The sequence below is a fragment of the Chelonoidis abingdonii genome, chromosome 17 (assembly GCF_003597395.2).
Source record: "Chelonoidis abingdonii isolate Lonesome George chromosome 17, CheloAbing_2.0, whole genome shotgun sequence".
In the NCBI taxonomy this organism is placed as follows: domain Eukaryota; kingdom Metazoa; phylum Chordata; order Testudines; family Testudinidae; genus Chelonoidis; species Chelonoidis abingdonii.
Genome location: NC_133785.1, coordinates 12998901 through 13015454, shown reverse-complemented (window position 1 = coordinate 13015454; position 16554 = coordinate 12998901). Strand labels below are relative to the sequence as shown.

Here is a 16554-nt window from a genome sequence, read left to right as displayed (position 1 = left end):
CACTGACATAGCTACTGTGCTCGTTAATATGGTTTTATTACACGGATAGGAGAGCTCTCTCTCATTGACATAATGCGGCTACATGAGCGTTCTTACAGCTGTATCAGTACTGTAAGGCCAGGTCTACACTGCGACTTTAAATCGGTTTAATGGCCGATATACCGATTTAACGCTGTATCCGTTCACACGACGTCGTCATTAATATCGAGTTTTAAACGGCTCCCTTAAATCGATTTCGGAACTCCTCCCAAACGAGAGGAAGTAGCGCTAAATTCGATAGTGATAACTCGGATTAGGGTTCATGTGGACGGAAATCGACGTTATTGGCCTCCGGGCGGCATCCCAGAGTGCAGCACTGACCGCTTCTGGGACAGCAATCTGAACTCGATGCAGCGGGCAGGTAAACAGGAAAAGCCCCGCGAACTTTTGAATTTACATTTCCTGCTTGCCAGCGTGGAGCTCTGATCAGCACGGCTGGCGATGCAGTTTGAAATCGAAAAAGAGCTCCAGCATAGACTGTACGGGAATACTAGTCTGATCGCTGTATGGGAGACAAATCTGTTGTATTCAGCTCCGTTACAGAACACAAAATGCCAAAGCGTTTGAATAAAAAACTCCAGGATACACAGCGCTGTGTGACAAGCGTAACGGGAAGCCAGAGACTCATGGACGTCTCATGAAGGGAGGGAGGGGGTACTGAGGACTCCAGCTATCCACAGTCCACAGCAGTCTCTGAAAATTTTGCATTCATGGCATGAGCTCCCAACGTCTGTAGGTTCAAACCCAGTGTCTGGCGTGGTTCAGGGAACAGTCTCGTTTATTCCCCCACCACCACGTGAAAAAAAAGGGAAAGATTGCTGTGCCTTGGCGTTTGCTCAATGCACTCCGCGAAAAGGCGCCAAAGGGTTGTCTGCTGCCTTCACAAAGGGAGGGTGAGCTGTACCAGCACCACCCCGGGCAGTGTTTTCTGCCCCATCAGCACTGTGCTGTCAACACGGAAGTGGACTATGGGATAGCTGAGGAACAGCTACCCACAGTGCACCGCTCCTGAAATCGATGGTAGCTTTGGACCATGGACGCAAACAATCTATTTCGGGATTCCCACTGTGGACGCGCTAAACCGATTTTATTAGATCTGTTTTGTAATATCGGTTTAAGCTAATTCGAAATAATCGTGCAGTGTAGACGTACCCCAAGTGTAGACATGGCCAGGGAAGCTGCTCTAACAATATTATTTCACCCTTTTGTTTTCCTAATTTCTTCTATTTATTTTTTAAATAAATATCTTTACTGATTTTTAAACAACGACACAAAATTATATATAAAAAGAACAAACTAGAGACAAGCAACAGTCAGAGCTCTACAAAACCAAACTCCTGATGCACTATGCCATCTGTCCCTACTACATCTCCCTAAAGTGTAGGACATAAGTGGTGTATAAACTGTGTGTTGGTCTCTGTAGAAGGGTAAATTTCGCTATAGAAAATATTATTTTATCAGACATTGCTACAATGTAAGCCACATAAATAACACATTCACATTTTGATTCCATATTGCTAAAATACCTTAAGACACGTTTATTGTATCAAATCTTTTCCATCAGTATAGACAAATATTGTTCAAAGTAATATGTAAAGCAAAAGCAAACAAAAAACTAAAAGATAAAGATGATTTTGGAGAAAGGAGAAATGTATAAATGGACAAGTCACAGCAAATAAACATTAACACACAAATTAGTAGTTTTCACCACTGCAATCACTCAGGATCAATTCACTTACTAGCCATCTTTCCTTTTTCCTTACAAAAATCTGATGTAAAACAGCATGGAAAATCATTACAAATTCAAGTAATGGTTGGCTTTCATGAAACTGCTTAAACAGTATTTACTGATGTATTACTTTAGATTTCATAGAAATATTTTCTTTTGTAATGTGCCAGGCACACTAGACAAACTGAGTTTGGCACTTGTGAAGAATAACTTGGTTTAATCAAGTCTTGCCTTTTAACTGACATTGCAAACTTTATTCAGCAAATGCTGCAAAGTAAAAACAACTCCTAGGGAGTACCCAGGTTATAGAATTAAATACATTTTGATCCATTATCTAAATATTTTGGTAGTCACAATGCACAACTGAAAACTTAGGGCCCAATTCTGCCAGCTACTGAGCGCCATCAGGGTACATCTACACTCCAGTTAAAAGCCCATGGCTGGCCCATGCCAGCTGACTCAGGTTTGAGCTAAGGGGCTGTTTAATTGAGGTGTACACGTTCGAGCTCAGGCTGGAGCTCGGGCTCTAGGAACCTGCAAGGGGGGGAGGATCCCAGAGCTTGGGCTACAGCCTGAGCTTGAACGTCTACACTGCAGTTAAACAGACCCTTAGCCTGAGCCCTGTGAGCCCAAGTCAGCTGGCACGGGTCATCCGCAGATGTCTAACTGCAGTGTAGACATACCCGCAATTCCCAAATCAGTCAATTAAAGTGTAGGGCACTCAGCTCCTTATTGCCAGATCAAGCCCTTAATATCTGGCACTCACTGAAGGTTTTCTATATTTCAGAACTGAAAGACAGTCTGCAGTATCTTGATTTTACATGCCATAATATTGTACCCAGAATATCAATGTATTTTAATCGCCCTTAGGTTTGAATGGGCTTTAGAACAGGTGACCATATCTTTTACAGTATCTGACTCAAAGTGCTGAAGGGACACTGCCAAATAGTTAAGGCACAATATTTTATTGATTTATTTATTTATTTATGTGGATTTATATATAGTACAGTAATGGAGTGTCTAGCTGATGCCCCTGAGAACTTTTAAAGAAGTACTAAGGAATGGGTCCTCAAAGGTATTTAAAGACCTTTGACTCTCACTGAACTCCATGGGAGTTAGTTACCTAAATAACTTTGAGAATCTGGGGCTAAATAAATAACCAACTCTTCTGTCAGTTCCCCCAGATCAAGTCAAAAAACCCAGTGACAATATAAACATAACAGAAATCAACCTCCACACAGCAACAATCCCAAACCAAAGAGTAGGTTTGCTTTAAAATTTGCATTTATAGACCCAAATATTAATAAAGATGATTTTACCAGTTTAAAAAAATGTCTTTTTTATATTTAGGTTTATAAATGGCATTGACCCATTTCCTAGCCTGTCATCTCATTTACAGCAATTAAAAACACAGTCAATAATATACTGCTGTATAAGTAGCTTTAAAAAGGACACTTCATAATAAAAAGCAAAGGTAAAATCTCCAACTGATAACAAAAGCCACCTTAAAGGTATTTAATGCCTTTGCCCCCTAAAATCTCTGCTTGTTAATCAATCTCAGGCAAAACTCTGACTAAACTCGTGGTCCTTTCACCATGCCCTGCTTGTCAACAAATCAGGGCTCTGCTGGACCAGTGTGGGAACTGAATTCTGGAAATAAGGACCCTCTCCAGAAAATACCTTCCCTTCACCCAGGGGATCATTTCAGAAACATTCTGGGGAAGGCAAAGTTTGCTTTCCTAATGACTATATCCAAAGTCTGGAGAAGTAGGGGTGGTGGCAAAAAGTGGAAGACATAATGGAGTATATAAACCCTATGAAAGGTTGGGGGTGGGGAGAAACTGCATCCTTTACCATATAGCAAATGATACCCCTGCCTCCAGCCCCTGGAAATTCAAACATATAGAACCATGGTGATAATGTACCATCAAGAGCTCTTCTTAGGGGAGAGGCAGAGTCTCATAGAGTTAGAACTCAAACAGCACAGGTCTTGCAGATCAGTATCAACACCTTAAATAGCATCCAGAGGTGAACAGGTAGTTCATGCACTCTACAGAGCACTAGGGTGACCAGATGTCCTGATTTTATAGGGACAGTCCCGATTTTGGAGGCTTTTTCTCATATAGGCACTTTTTACCTCCCACCCCCTATTCCAACTTTTTACATTTGCTATCTGGTTACCCTACTGAGCACTGATGTGATGTAATGTACTGCCACCATAGGGCCACTGCATTTTGCATTACCTGAAACTTCTGACCTGTCTTCAGGGATAGTCCTACGTATAGCCTTTTATAGTAATCTCAGTCTTGATATCACAAAAGCATGGGAAAGACTCCATCTTCATGCTAAGCACAGATGGTATAAGGCACTTTGGACTATTAAAACTAGCTGAGACTTCAGTAGCCAAACAGCATACAGAACAGGGCTAGGACACAGAATCAGCATAATGATGATACCGCAGCCTAAATATCTTCACTATCTCTCTTATGGCCTCAAACAATATTAATTTTAATGTGGTGAAGCAGCTAGTATTTGAATAAAACTAGGGACATAACAATTAAAATAAATACATATACATATTGAACAGGAAAATTTAAAGCAGAACTCTGTAGAATCTTGCAAGAGAAAGCCCTGTGGGTGTGTAGATGAGCAGTTATCCAAAACCTCACACTTTGGGTCTGAATACCAGGTCTTGGTTACCCAAGAAAAAGTCAGGAGCCTAATCAGCCATAATCAGACTAGGGATGGTTTTAGCTTCATTACCTTGAACTGAAAATAAGAAAAAGATTCCCCGGAGGAAATGGAACATGAAACATACCAGACCGAGTTGAGGTAGGTCAGTAAAACTAGACTGGCCAGGTTCACTTTCTGTTTATAGCCAATGGGCTAAATTCTGCTCTTATTCATCCTGGTGTAAACTAATCAGAGTAAATACAGATTTCATTGTAAATGACAGCAAAATGTAGTCTAATTTCTTTTTCTGGTTCCCATTCACTATCACAGGTGAACTGTGAGAAGTGAACAAACAACAGAGATGATAATCAAATTAGATTGTTACCATTTCTTTCCATTTTAATAATTTAATGTTATTAGAATCAGTGGGAATTAATTTTTAAGAACTTTTGGGCCAACATTTTCAAAAGCGATAACTAGAATTTTGGATGCCTAAAATTTTGGGTGCTCAGCTTGAGGCACTGGCAGGGATGAAAGTAACTGAAGACACTTACTGGTACGGGGGGTGGCTCTGGCCCCCGGAAGGGGTGGGGCCTCGGGTGGAAGGGGCAGGGCTGAGGGTCAGCATCCCCCAGCCAGCCCTTGGACCGTGCCACCCGGCGTTCGGAGCTCGGGCCCTTTTAAATCGTCAGCCACAAGGCAGCTGCTCCCATCAGTGGCTGCGGGGGGGCGGGGGAAGGAGGAGGGCAAAGGAGGCAGAGACGTTAAAGTGCTTCAGGGTCCTTTGCTGCAACAACAATTTAACGTTGCTGCACTCCCCACCCCATCGGCAGCCCCGCTAAGGGTGGGGTACAGCAACATTAAAGCACTGCCGTGGCAAAGGACCATCCTTAAAGTTCTGCTACGGCAGTGCTTTAACGTCCCTGCCCCTTTTGCCTCCCCTGTTGGTGGCTCTGCTGGTACAGACCCTACCGGCAGGGCCGCCGAGGGAGGGAAGGGGTCAGCGATGTTAAAGCACTGCCACAGCAAAGTACCATTCTTAAAGTGCTGCCATGGCAGCACTTTGACGTTGCTGCCCCTTCCCGCCCCCATTGGTGGCCCTGCCAGTAAAGACCATACCTGCAGGGCCCATGACAGGGAAGGCAAAAGGGGCAGGCCCATTAAAGCACTGTAGTGGCAGTGCTTTAATGTGGGCTGGTATGGGCCAGTGTGGGTTCTTACTGGTATGGAGTACCGGCCTGTACCAGCTCACTTTCACCCCTGGGCACAGGGCCTGATATTCAGAGGCTAACATCAAATGAAGTCAATGGAAATTTTTCAAAATGTTTGAAAACCAGGCCCAAAATGTTTCAAGTGGGGCATCCAAAAAATCGATGCATCCAAACTTAGGTCCCAGGCTATCACAGAGATGCCTGAAGGTAGACCTCTGCTTCCACACATAGCCCCACTAAAGTCAAAGATGCTCCATGTGGGCTCAGGGTACATCTGCATGTACCTCCTGGGAGGGTCAGGCAGCGGTGCTGGAACAATTTGTATAGTGTCAGTCCTGAGAGCCATTGAACCAAACTCTAAACCCTGTATATGATGGAAACCCTTCAAGTTGGGAGGGGAGGGAGATGGGCAGCACTCCTAGCACCATGAATTTCACCACCTACGGGTTCAGGACCTTAATAACGCCTTTCAAAAATCTGGCCATAATGTTTAGTTTGACAGTGTCCCTTTGAGGCAAGGAAACTAAAATGTCTACTCCAGACCCAATCTACAAACACTTTTATATTCGAGTAACCCCAGTAAAACTAAAGGAGTACTTGTGTGCTCATTTGCAGAATCACACCCTATATCTGCATTTTATACACAAGATAAAATCATACGGAGTCTTTTTATAGTCAATTAGATTTTAATTTTTTAAGTTTATTGGTGTTTTTTAAACAATCACATATAATTTAGTACCTGTGTACATGATGTTTAGTAATGCTTGCAACCGGAAATTATTTGTCTGGGTTAGATAACAATCTTTTCGTGACTTCAAAAATTCTCCAGATCTCATCAATTACTCAGTAATATTTTTTTCACTGATATCTACATCTCATTTCCTGTAGATGCATATATACACACACACACTATCAGATTAACACTTCTATGAAGATTTCACAGATATTTTACCATGAAAAATATGTAGGTTCTTCTCTTATTTGAACAATACATAACTAGTGGGAAATTCACGTTATACTTATACATATATAAAATCCTGTCTAATCACTTACCTTGGGTTTGAATGCAATGAGTTTCAAAACCATTTCAACAGTGAACACGCCTGTGAAAACCATATTCAGAATGTCCATTGCATCATTAAACAGCTTAGACTGTCCATAGTGCTGTGAATTAAAAATATGACACTTTTTAAAAATAAAGAATTAAAGAACATTAATAGAAAGGAGGCTGACATAAACCAACAGTTCACAATAATAAAGCCCAGTAAACTGTAGGCCCATAACTAGCTTTGTAAAAGTTTCTTTGGTGCATGAATGGACCTCAGATACAAGAATAAATTAATGACTCCTGTTTAAAAATGGATTCATCTCAAACTGGTTCTGGTTCAGGTACTGGATGGAACAGATTGCTCACCCCTCTGTGTATATGGAGCAGGTCTTGCGGGATGGTATTTGACTCAGGCATAATCTCCCAAGTACTCCTCTAGGGACAATACTGCCTCCTACTTTGAGTTTTTTAGTGGTTTGTTATTACTAGAGTTCTTGTGCCCCTGGTGTTTAAAATAGCTAAGTTCACATGTTTTTAACATGCAGTTTTTAGGTTGAAATGTTCTTGATGCTATGACAGGCATTATAAATATAGATATTTTACAAACCTTAAAAGACTGCTCCAACCATAACCTAGGCCAAGCATATCAACAACTGGAATAACACAATTAATTTTAGACGCAAAATATTAAAAAGGGACCTGACAGTCAACAATAGTATATAAGAAAGTACTAACCCTAAAGTCACAAAGAGGAACTGACGTACACACACAGGTGGGAGAGAGTAGTTCTTGAATTATGAGCATTAATCACTTAACAGAAATTAAGGCAAAAATAAATTTGAATAACCTTCTCCTGAAGCCATGATCCAAAAGACAAGAAATATGGATTCAGATAGAAAACTGTGCTTTAAAATGATCATATAGTAAATACTATATAACTATATAAACAACAATAATTTCCCAGGCTGTATATAATGAATTTTAAGGATTAATTACACAACTTTGTGTCACACCTTTTAGACCAGCGGTTCTCAAATTGGGGGTCGGGACGCCTCAAGAGGTCACGAGGTTATTACATGCGGGATCGCAAGCTGTCAGCCTCCACCCCAAACCCCGCTTTGCCAGAATTTATAATTAATATATTGAAAAGTGTTTTAAATTCATAAGGGGGTTGCTGTGTGAAAGGGGTCACCAGTACAAAAGTTTGAGAACCTATTTAGAATGGCCTGACATATTTTATTCAGACTATAATGCATTACTGTATAGTGACTGTAATCTTAACGGGGCACTGCCAGCACAAATGGAGATCACTGGCTGAGTGAAATACAAAAAGGAAGCAAAGATCATAAACAGTGGCATGTAAACTGGATTTTAAAAATTCTTTCTCTTTTGAAAATCTGTTGCATTGGAATCAGAGAAGAGAGGTGACAGGTGAAAAAGAGACGACGTATATAGAGAAAATAGTAAGAAAGACAGGAAAAAACATAAGAGGAGATAAAGACAAAATGAAAAAGAGGGAGAATATTATCTATTCTACCAGTAAGAGCTCATATTTATAGTTACATAATGGAGGCACAGCCTAAGGAAGGGCTGAATGATGCATCAGAAGCACAGGAGCAGTAGTGATGGGCTGAATCCAGGTAGAGGAAGAAAAGTGAAAGATAAAGTAAAAATGAAAGGACAACAAATGTTTCATCAATTTTGCAATTATGTTCATGGATGAGATGCCCAGACACACCCTCCTTCTGATATTTCAGATTCTAAAACACCCCCAATTTAGATTTCACCCTTGATATCTCCTCTTCCCCATGTCATTCTGAATCAATGGTGGTCACAATCTATAGCTCTTCTCCATGCCCCACAGAGCACTAGGGGATTAGTAGCTTTCATATATACACTTCACCAGGCTCTTGTTACAAATACATCTATTAATGGGTCAAGAGTGCCTGCATTTCCAAAGATGTTGCCTGTGCCACAAAAAACATATTTTTCTTAAACATTTGGAAAGAGATTGTCAGAAAAAATCAACACAAGAAACAGAAAGAATGGCATAGCACATGCATGAAATCAGCACAGAACAAACGCAAGTAACTAAGAGGAGTTGAAGAAATACCAGCTTGTGTTAGGCAAAAGAACAGAAACATGATAACGTGTTTAGCTGACTGAGGGAAACGTGTCCACATAAACAGGCTTCTTTGTTCTGCTCCAAAACATCTGTTAGTCTATAAGGTGCCACAGGATTCTCTGCTGCTTTGTTCTTTCTAGATAATCTTCTGCATGGACAATCTTGGGAATGAACAAATGCACCCTAAGTGAAATTACGCTGAGGTGCAAATTAGCACACCTAAAGCTCTAAATGAGTACAAGTTACCACACAGAGGATTTGAGTTTCAGCAGGGCACTCTCAAGTGCAGATGAGATATTCACCATCTAAATGGCAAGATTACTGCGGGCATGAAAAGTACCTACAGGAAGATATATTACCACCACATCTACTACCACATATCTTCTCAACATGTGGATCCCGGGGTCCAATATTGCAGTACCTGTGTTAAATGCTTGTTTTGCCTGAGAGAGGATACAGGATTTGGCTGCTTTATCTTGACAAGGAATTTTTAAAAATGTGCCACTTTATTAAAAAAAATTACAGGTTGACAGTGTCCTTTTAAGTCCTATTAAGCAACATCATATTATCAAAGGCTTCATACAGTAAATTGGCAGCTTGTTTTGCTCCTACCTGCATGGCCAAGCAAAGTGTGTTCAGCATGATGAGGACAAACATGATGTACTCAAATCCAGTGGAGTTCACCATATACCAGAACTTGTATTGGTAAGGATTTTTTGGAATGTATCTACGCAGAGGGCGTGCCTTCAAGGCATATTCCACACACTGACGCTATAAAACCAGAAACACCAAAAGTTTCAGTTTAGGCTTCAAAGTGAGGAGTTATGAAAATCTTGCACTTCATGTATGATTACTTCTGTTATAAATCCATGCACTGTATTTAGCAACTGAATATGACTTACTGTGAGTGCAAACAGTTATAAAATACATAGAAGCCTAAGAAACAGGCAGTGTATATACTTTTTATGGAACGTTTACTAGTAAATACATTAATCTGGCAGTTTAGCAGGTCCTGTTGCTTCTTTAAATTTGAGGTTAGTAATATACACCACTTTGCTCAGTTGTATAAGAAAAAACATAAAATAATGCTACGGAAAATCCTAAAATATTCAGCATTTATTCAGTGATTTGCATCTTCAGAGTGCTAAACAAACATTAATCTAGGCCTTGTCTACACTGGGTTTTCAGCCACTCATGCAGCTGCACCAATGTCAAACCTACAGTGTAATTAGCAACAGTGCGGTTTTGAAACCAAGGTAAAGTTGCACTAGTAAATTCATGATGCACAGGTGTAAACCGCCCCTGAAATTGTGCTGCCCCAAGCACGTGCTTGGTTTGCTGGTGCCTAGAGTCGGTCCTGAGTGCAGCTACAAAGGGGTCTGAAATCTAAGGGCCTGGCTACACTTGCAAATTAGAGCACATTAAATCAGCCCTGGGTGCCCTAACTCCTGAGGTGTCCACACTGGCAAGGCACTTAGACTGCCTGGACTCTGCAGCTGGAGCGCTCTTGGTAATCCATGTCCATGAGAAGCATAGAGCTTGCTGCACCCCAGCTGGAGTGCCGGGGTGTCAGTGTGGATGACGTGTTGCATTACTGCACTGTGATTGGCCTCCAGAAACATCCCATAATCCCTTGAAGTCAAGTGGCCACTCTGGTCATTGTTTTGAACTTGGCTGCAGGTATGCAGATATCCCCTTTCAAAGCTCCGTTTCTCACAGTGGCATGCTTAGCTGCTCCGGGCCATAAAACAAACCATTACCATGGAATGCTGCTGCTGCTGCCACTGAAGTAGCTGTGTGTGTGTGTGAGAGAGAGAGAGAGAGAGAGGGTGGCGTGGGGCTGACGTCAAGGTTTCCCCCTTCCGCTGTCTGAACTTACAAGACAGCTTGCTGACACATTCTTTGCTCCCCAAAACACAGTGTCTCTCCCCCCACATACACACAACACACTCCCTGTCACACTCCACCCCACCCCCCACATTTGAAAAGCACGTTGCAGCCACTTGCACATTGGGATAGCTACCACAACGCTCTGCTCTCTGTGGCGTTGTAAGAGCTGCTAATGTGACCACACCACTGCGCTTGCAGCTGACAGTGTAAACACATGGCAGCACTTCCCTGCTGCTGTCTCTCAGGGCCGGCTTAACTCCCAGCCTCTACATCGGCAAGTGTAACCATAGCCTTATTGCAGACCAGGCCTTAAAACTGACCAGATTTTTAACTGTTTGAGGAGTGCTTAATATACCTAATTCATAGAGCATAATACATCAGTAATGCTACCCACAGTACCAGGTATGTTCTTGCTAAAATAGATGTTACAATGGAATATTAGTACTTCAAAGACCATTACTACTGTACAAAAATTACTCTAGTACAGCATTCTCTAGTCCAGGGGTCAGCAACCTTTCCAAAGTGGTGTGCCAAGTCTTCATTTATTCACTCTAATTTAAGGTTTTGTGTGCCAGTAATACATTTTAATGTTTTTAGAAGGTCTCTTTCTATAAGTCTATAATATATAACCAAACTATCGTTGTACGGAAAGTAAATAAGGTTTTTAAAATGTTTAAGAAGCTTCATTTAAAATTAAGTTAAAATGCAGAGCCCCCAAGACCATGGCCAGGACCTGGGCAGTGTGAGTGCCACTGAAAATCAGCTCATGTGCCGCCTTTGGTACCTGTGCCATAGGTTGCCTACCCCTGCTCTAGTCAAACAGTTAAGCCCAAGAAAGAGAATAATCTGATGACCATTTACTCCAACTTTTAGAACCAGTTTTTACTAAAAGCCTTTATTTGTACAGTGTAAGTAAGGCAGGTGTCTAGTGCCCTCTTCTGAAACCATAGCAGAATGGATGCTGGTTTTGTGCAATGTATGAATACAAAAGGAATAATTTTAGAAATGAAAAAAAAAACACATTTTTTAGTTTAACCTGATTTTTGTCCAGCTCACAGTTCTTATACTCTTGTTCTCCCTGTTCTTGGAATGTAACAATGACAAAACCAACGAATATGTTCATCATAAAGAAGGCAATGATGATGATGTAGATGATGAAGAAGATGGAAATCTCCACTCTGTAGTTGTATACAGGGCCTATATTCTCTGCATTTGAGTCTATGGCTTTGTATAGTAGCCTGAAAAAGAAAAAAGAAAAAATTATGTTTTAACTGTTGTTAAAATGATAAAACCTGTAGATTATATTTTCACTTAGACTCAGTGGATAGTAACTAGAAACTTATTCTACTTTATTTGAAGTTTACTGGCAAAAGTTTCTCCCAAAGGCCAAAACCTTTATGTGCTAACAATGGTTTCACTATTTGAAGGGGCAGGACTAAAGATTTCAGAGGATTAGTTGAAGTGTAACTAAAAAGACCTTTGGCTGTAAGATCAGAACCTAAATATTACAAGATTTCTCCAATTTTAACAGGAACAATAATCCAAAAAAACCCCAAACAAATACTCTAGTCAGGAGTCACTTGTTGCTCTGAAGATCAAATTTTTGGGCAGCCTCACACTGATATCCAATTTGCACCCCAGCTTTAAAATGAAGTAGATTTAGGCTGCAAAAGGAAGCTTGAATGTTGACCAAAATGACTTAATGTGCATTACAAATGTGTGCACAGCCACTTTGACTGAGACACTGAGTTGTGCTTGCCACATTGATGTCACAAAATCAAAGACCAGAATGGAAAGCTTGTCCTTGAATATGTAGCCATTGTCCACAACAGACTAGAAAGATAGTGAATACTGCCTGGAAGAATTACCTGGATACACAATCTAAGGAATATCCCAAACACATTGCATAGTTAAGACCTCCCTCATTACTTCTGCTTCTTTGACTTATAAATGGCAAACCTGGTCTATTTCAGAAGCAGATAGATTAAGAAATACAGAAACTTCATGGACCTCATGCATTGACCGCATGCCTAAATGCAAAAGATAGAGGCAGAGAGGAAAGAAGTGCAATAAGAACTGTATAAAGACTAGAATATTTTAGGGCTGCCGGTTAATCACAGTTAACTCACGTGATTAGCTCAAAAAATTAATTGTGATTAAAAAATTAATCATGATTAATCGCAGTGTTAGTCACACTGTTAAACACCAACTGAAATTCATTACATATTTTTGGATGTGTTCCTACATTTTCAAATATATTGATTTCAATTACAACACAGAATACAAAGTGTACAGTGCTCACTTTATATTATTATTTTTATTACAAATATTTGCACTGTAAAAATGATAAACAAAAGAAATAGTATTTTTCAATTCACTTCATAGAAGTACTGTAGTGCAATCCCTTTATCATGAAAGTGCAATTTACAGATGTAGATTTTTTTTGTTCCATAACTTCACTCAAAAACAAAACAATATAAAACTTTAGAGCCTCCAAGTCCACCGAGTCCTACTTCTTGTTCAGTTAATCACTAAGAGAAACAAGTTTGTTTACATTTACAGGAGATAATGCTGCCCGCTTCTTATTTACAACGTTGCCCGTAAGTGAGAACAGGTGTTTGCATGGAACTTTTGCAGCCAGCATTGCAAGGTATTTACGTGCTAGATATGCTAAACATTCGTTATGCTCCTTCATGCATCACCCACCATTCCAGAGGACATGCTTTCGTGTCGATTATGCTTGTTAAAAAAATAATGCATAAATTAAATTTGTGACTGAACGTCTTAGGGGAGAACTGTACGTCTCTGGCTCTGTTTTACCCACATTCTGCCACATATTTCATGTTATAGCAGTCTTGAATGATGACCCAGCATGTTGTTTACATGTCAGATATGCTAAACATCCATATGTCCCTTCATTCTTCAGCCACCATTCTAGAGGACATGCTTCCATGCTGATGATGCTCGTTAAAAAAATAATGTGTTAATTACATTTGTGACTGAACTTCTTGGGGGAGAATTGTATGACTCTGTTCTGTTTTACCTGCATTCTGCCAAATATTTCATGTTATAGCAGCCTTGGATGGTGACCCAAAACATGTTTGTTTTAAAAACACTTTCACTGCAGATCTGACAAAATGCAAAGAAGGTACCAATGTGAGATTTCTAAAGATAGCTACAGCACTCAACCCAAGGTTTAAGAATCTGAAGTGTCTTCCAAAATCTGAGAGAGATGAGGTGTTGACCATGCTTTCAGAAGTCTTAAAAGAGCAACACTCCAATACGGAAACTACAAAACGAAACCACCAAAAAGAAAATCAACCTTCTGCTCATGGCATCTGACTCAGATGACGAAAATGAACATGTGTCCCACACTGCTTTGGATTTCTATTGAGCACAACTCATCATCAGCATGTCCTCTGGAATGGTGGCCAAAGCATGAAGGGCCATATGAATATAAATATCTTGCGATGTCAGCTACAATAGTGCTATGCGAACACCTGTTCTCACTTTCAGGTGATATTGTTAAAAAAACCGAGCAGCATTATCTCCTGCAAACGTAAACAAACTTAAAAGAATACCCACGAAAGCTCATGCTCCAAAACGTCTGTTAGTCTATAAGGTGCCACAGGATTCTCTGTTGCTTTTACAGATCCAGACTAACACGGCTACCCCTCTGATAGTAAACAAACTTGTTCGTCTGAGCGATTGGCTGAACAAGAAGTAGGACTGAATGGAATTGGAGGCTCTAAAATTTTATATTGTTTTATTTTTGAATGCAGTTTTTTTGGTACATAATTCTACATTTGTAAGTTCAACTTTCATGATGAAGAGACTGCACTACAGTACATGTATTGGGGAACTGAAAACCACTATTTCTTTTGTTTTTTTCAGTGCAAATATTTCTAATCACAAATTAATATAAAGTGAGCACTGTACACTTTGTGTTTTGTGCTGAAATTGAAATCCATCTATTTGAAAATATAGAAAACATCCAAAAATATTTTTAAAATGTTATTCTATTATTGTTTAACAGTGCGATTAATTGCGATTAATTTTTTTAATTGCATGATTAACTGTGATTACTTTTTTTATTGCCTGACAGCCTTAGACTATTTAGAATGTTTATAGGGCTGAATTCCCCCTTCATTAGTAACAATGAGGCTTTGTATACTTGGATAAGATCTGATCTTTCAAGGTGCCAAGTGCCACAATTTCCCTTGACATTAGTATAAGTAAAGGGACCACACATGTCCCAGGATCAGGCCCATAATCTCAAGACTCTAAAAAATGCAGGTGATTGTTTACCATTCAGGAAGTGTCAGTGAAATTTAATCCTACTGTTTTGAGAAATGCAACATCTGTTAATGATATTATGGAAATACTGAATGCTCACTTACGCAGGCCAGCCTTCAAAGGTAGACACAGTAAAAAGGGCCATCATAGCAGACAGAACATTGTCAAAGTTGAAATCACTGTTTTGCCAAACTCTTTCTCTGACCATTGGGTTATCAACATCTCCATCTTTATAAACAATGAATATTCCCCTGTGGAAGAAGAAAAGAAACAGAAATTGATTGCATAACACTTGGGAAGCATTCAGTTAGGCACAGAATGATGCCATTCCTTCCCTGAGATATATGCTCATTTCAATCAGTTAATTGGTGCTGTCTGCTCCTGACTTTATGTGCTGTGATGTGCATTGGCTGCCTGCTAGTTTCTGCGCAGATTTTAAGGTGTTGGTTCCGACTTATAAAAAACTAAATGATTTGGAACCTGTGTTTGATGTGCTGGAGTTTGGTTTTATTTATAATTTTGTTAAGCTGCTCAGAGGCTTCAGGGTATGTATGACTTATAAATCAACATTCTATTATTGTTATCATTCAAAATAGTGTATATCTGATTTATAAAGTGAAAGGGTTCTCACCGGCAATCCTCAGGATTCTGTTTTGCTTCATCAGTGCACCGATAAAATTTTCCCTATTTATAAAACAAAAGATGTAGATGGAATGTAGGGCATAAAAATTAACTAAACTTAGAACCTGATCCTGTGATTGGCTCAGCACAGGTACAACCCAGTTCCAGCACAGAGCCCTACTGAAGTCAGTTGGAAGATCTTGGTGCAGGATCAGGCCTGAATGTGTTTTGAAGGAATTCATTTATTTACCTTAAAAAGCTGTACACCAATACAGGCGAACATGAACTGGAGCAGAGTTGTGACAATCATGATATTACCAATAGTTCTAATAGCAACAAAGACACACTGAACAACATGCTGTGAATAAAAGGAAAGAAGAAAAGGACTTTAGTCCAATTTAATTTTCTTACTTGGCATTATTGTAGAAAAATGTACACGGCATTAGCAACACAAATTTTCTTAGATTTATAAGAAAAATTATATATTCTTATATATTTATAAAAATATATATATATATTCACTTTATAAATTAATCAGTTAGAAAATACTCATTTAATGTTCATAGAATTAATGTAATGCTGCTACCAGAAATTAGCATGATTTTCTGAATGTATCAGTAGTCTCTTGAAAGTAGGCCACTTCAGATCTTAAAGTGATAGGCAGTACATATACACAGTGGAATTACAATGAATAAATTGCAATGATATTTGGCTTGTTGAACGCATTATGTGCCAAAATCTGCCTTCAGTGATGCTGCTGATGCTTCAGATTTAAACTGCTGTGACTTAGGCCTGGTCTACACTACGCGTTTAAACCGATTTTAGCAGTGTTAAACCGATTTAATGCTGTACCCGTCCACACTATGAGGCCTTTTATATCGATATAAAGGGTGCTTTAAATCAGTTTCTGTACTCCTCCCCA

At 39.7% G+C, this 16554-nt stretch overlaps 1 protein-coding gene across 4 annotated transcripts in view; it reads right to left on the bottom strand.

Moving 5' to 3' along the window:
• Nucleotides 1-16554, bottom strand: part of CACNA1D (calcium voltage-gated channel subunit alpha1 D) — a 356488-nt gene that overhangs the window by 85267 nt on the left and 254667 nt on the right. For all 4 annotated transcript variants that reach the window (XM_075073231.1, XM_075073232.1, XM_075073233.1 and 1 more), the window contains exons 24-29: nt 15883-15990; nt 15643-15695; nt 15116-15262; nt 11752-11953; nt 9438-9596; nt 6706-6816 (exon numbers count right to left, since the gene is read on the bottom strand). In XM_075073231.1, the coding sequence (XP_074929332.1) occupies nt 6706-6816; nt 9438-9596; nt 11752-11953; nt 15116-15262; nt 15643-15695; nt 15883-15990 (780 nt within the window). The remainder of the gene's footprint in view (nt 1-6705; nt 6817-9437; nt 9597-11751; nt 11954-15115; nt 15263-15642; nt 15696-15882; nt 15991-16554) is intronic.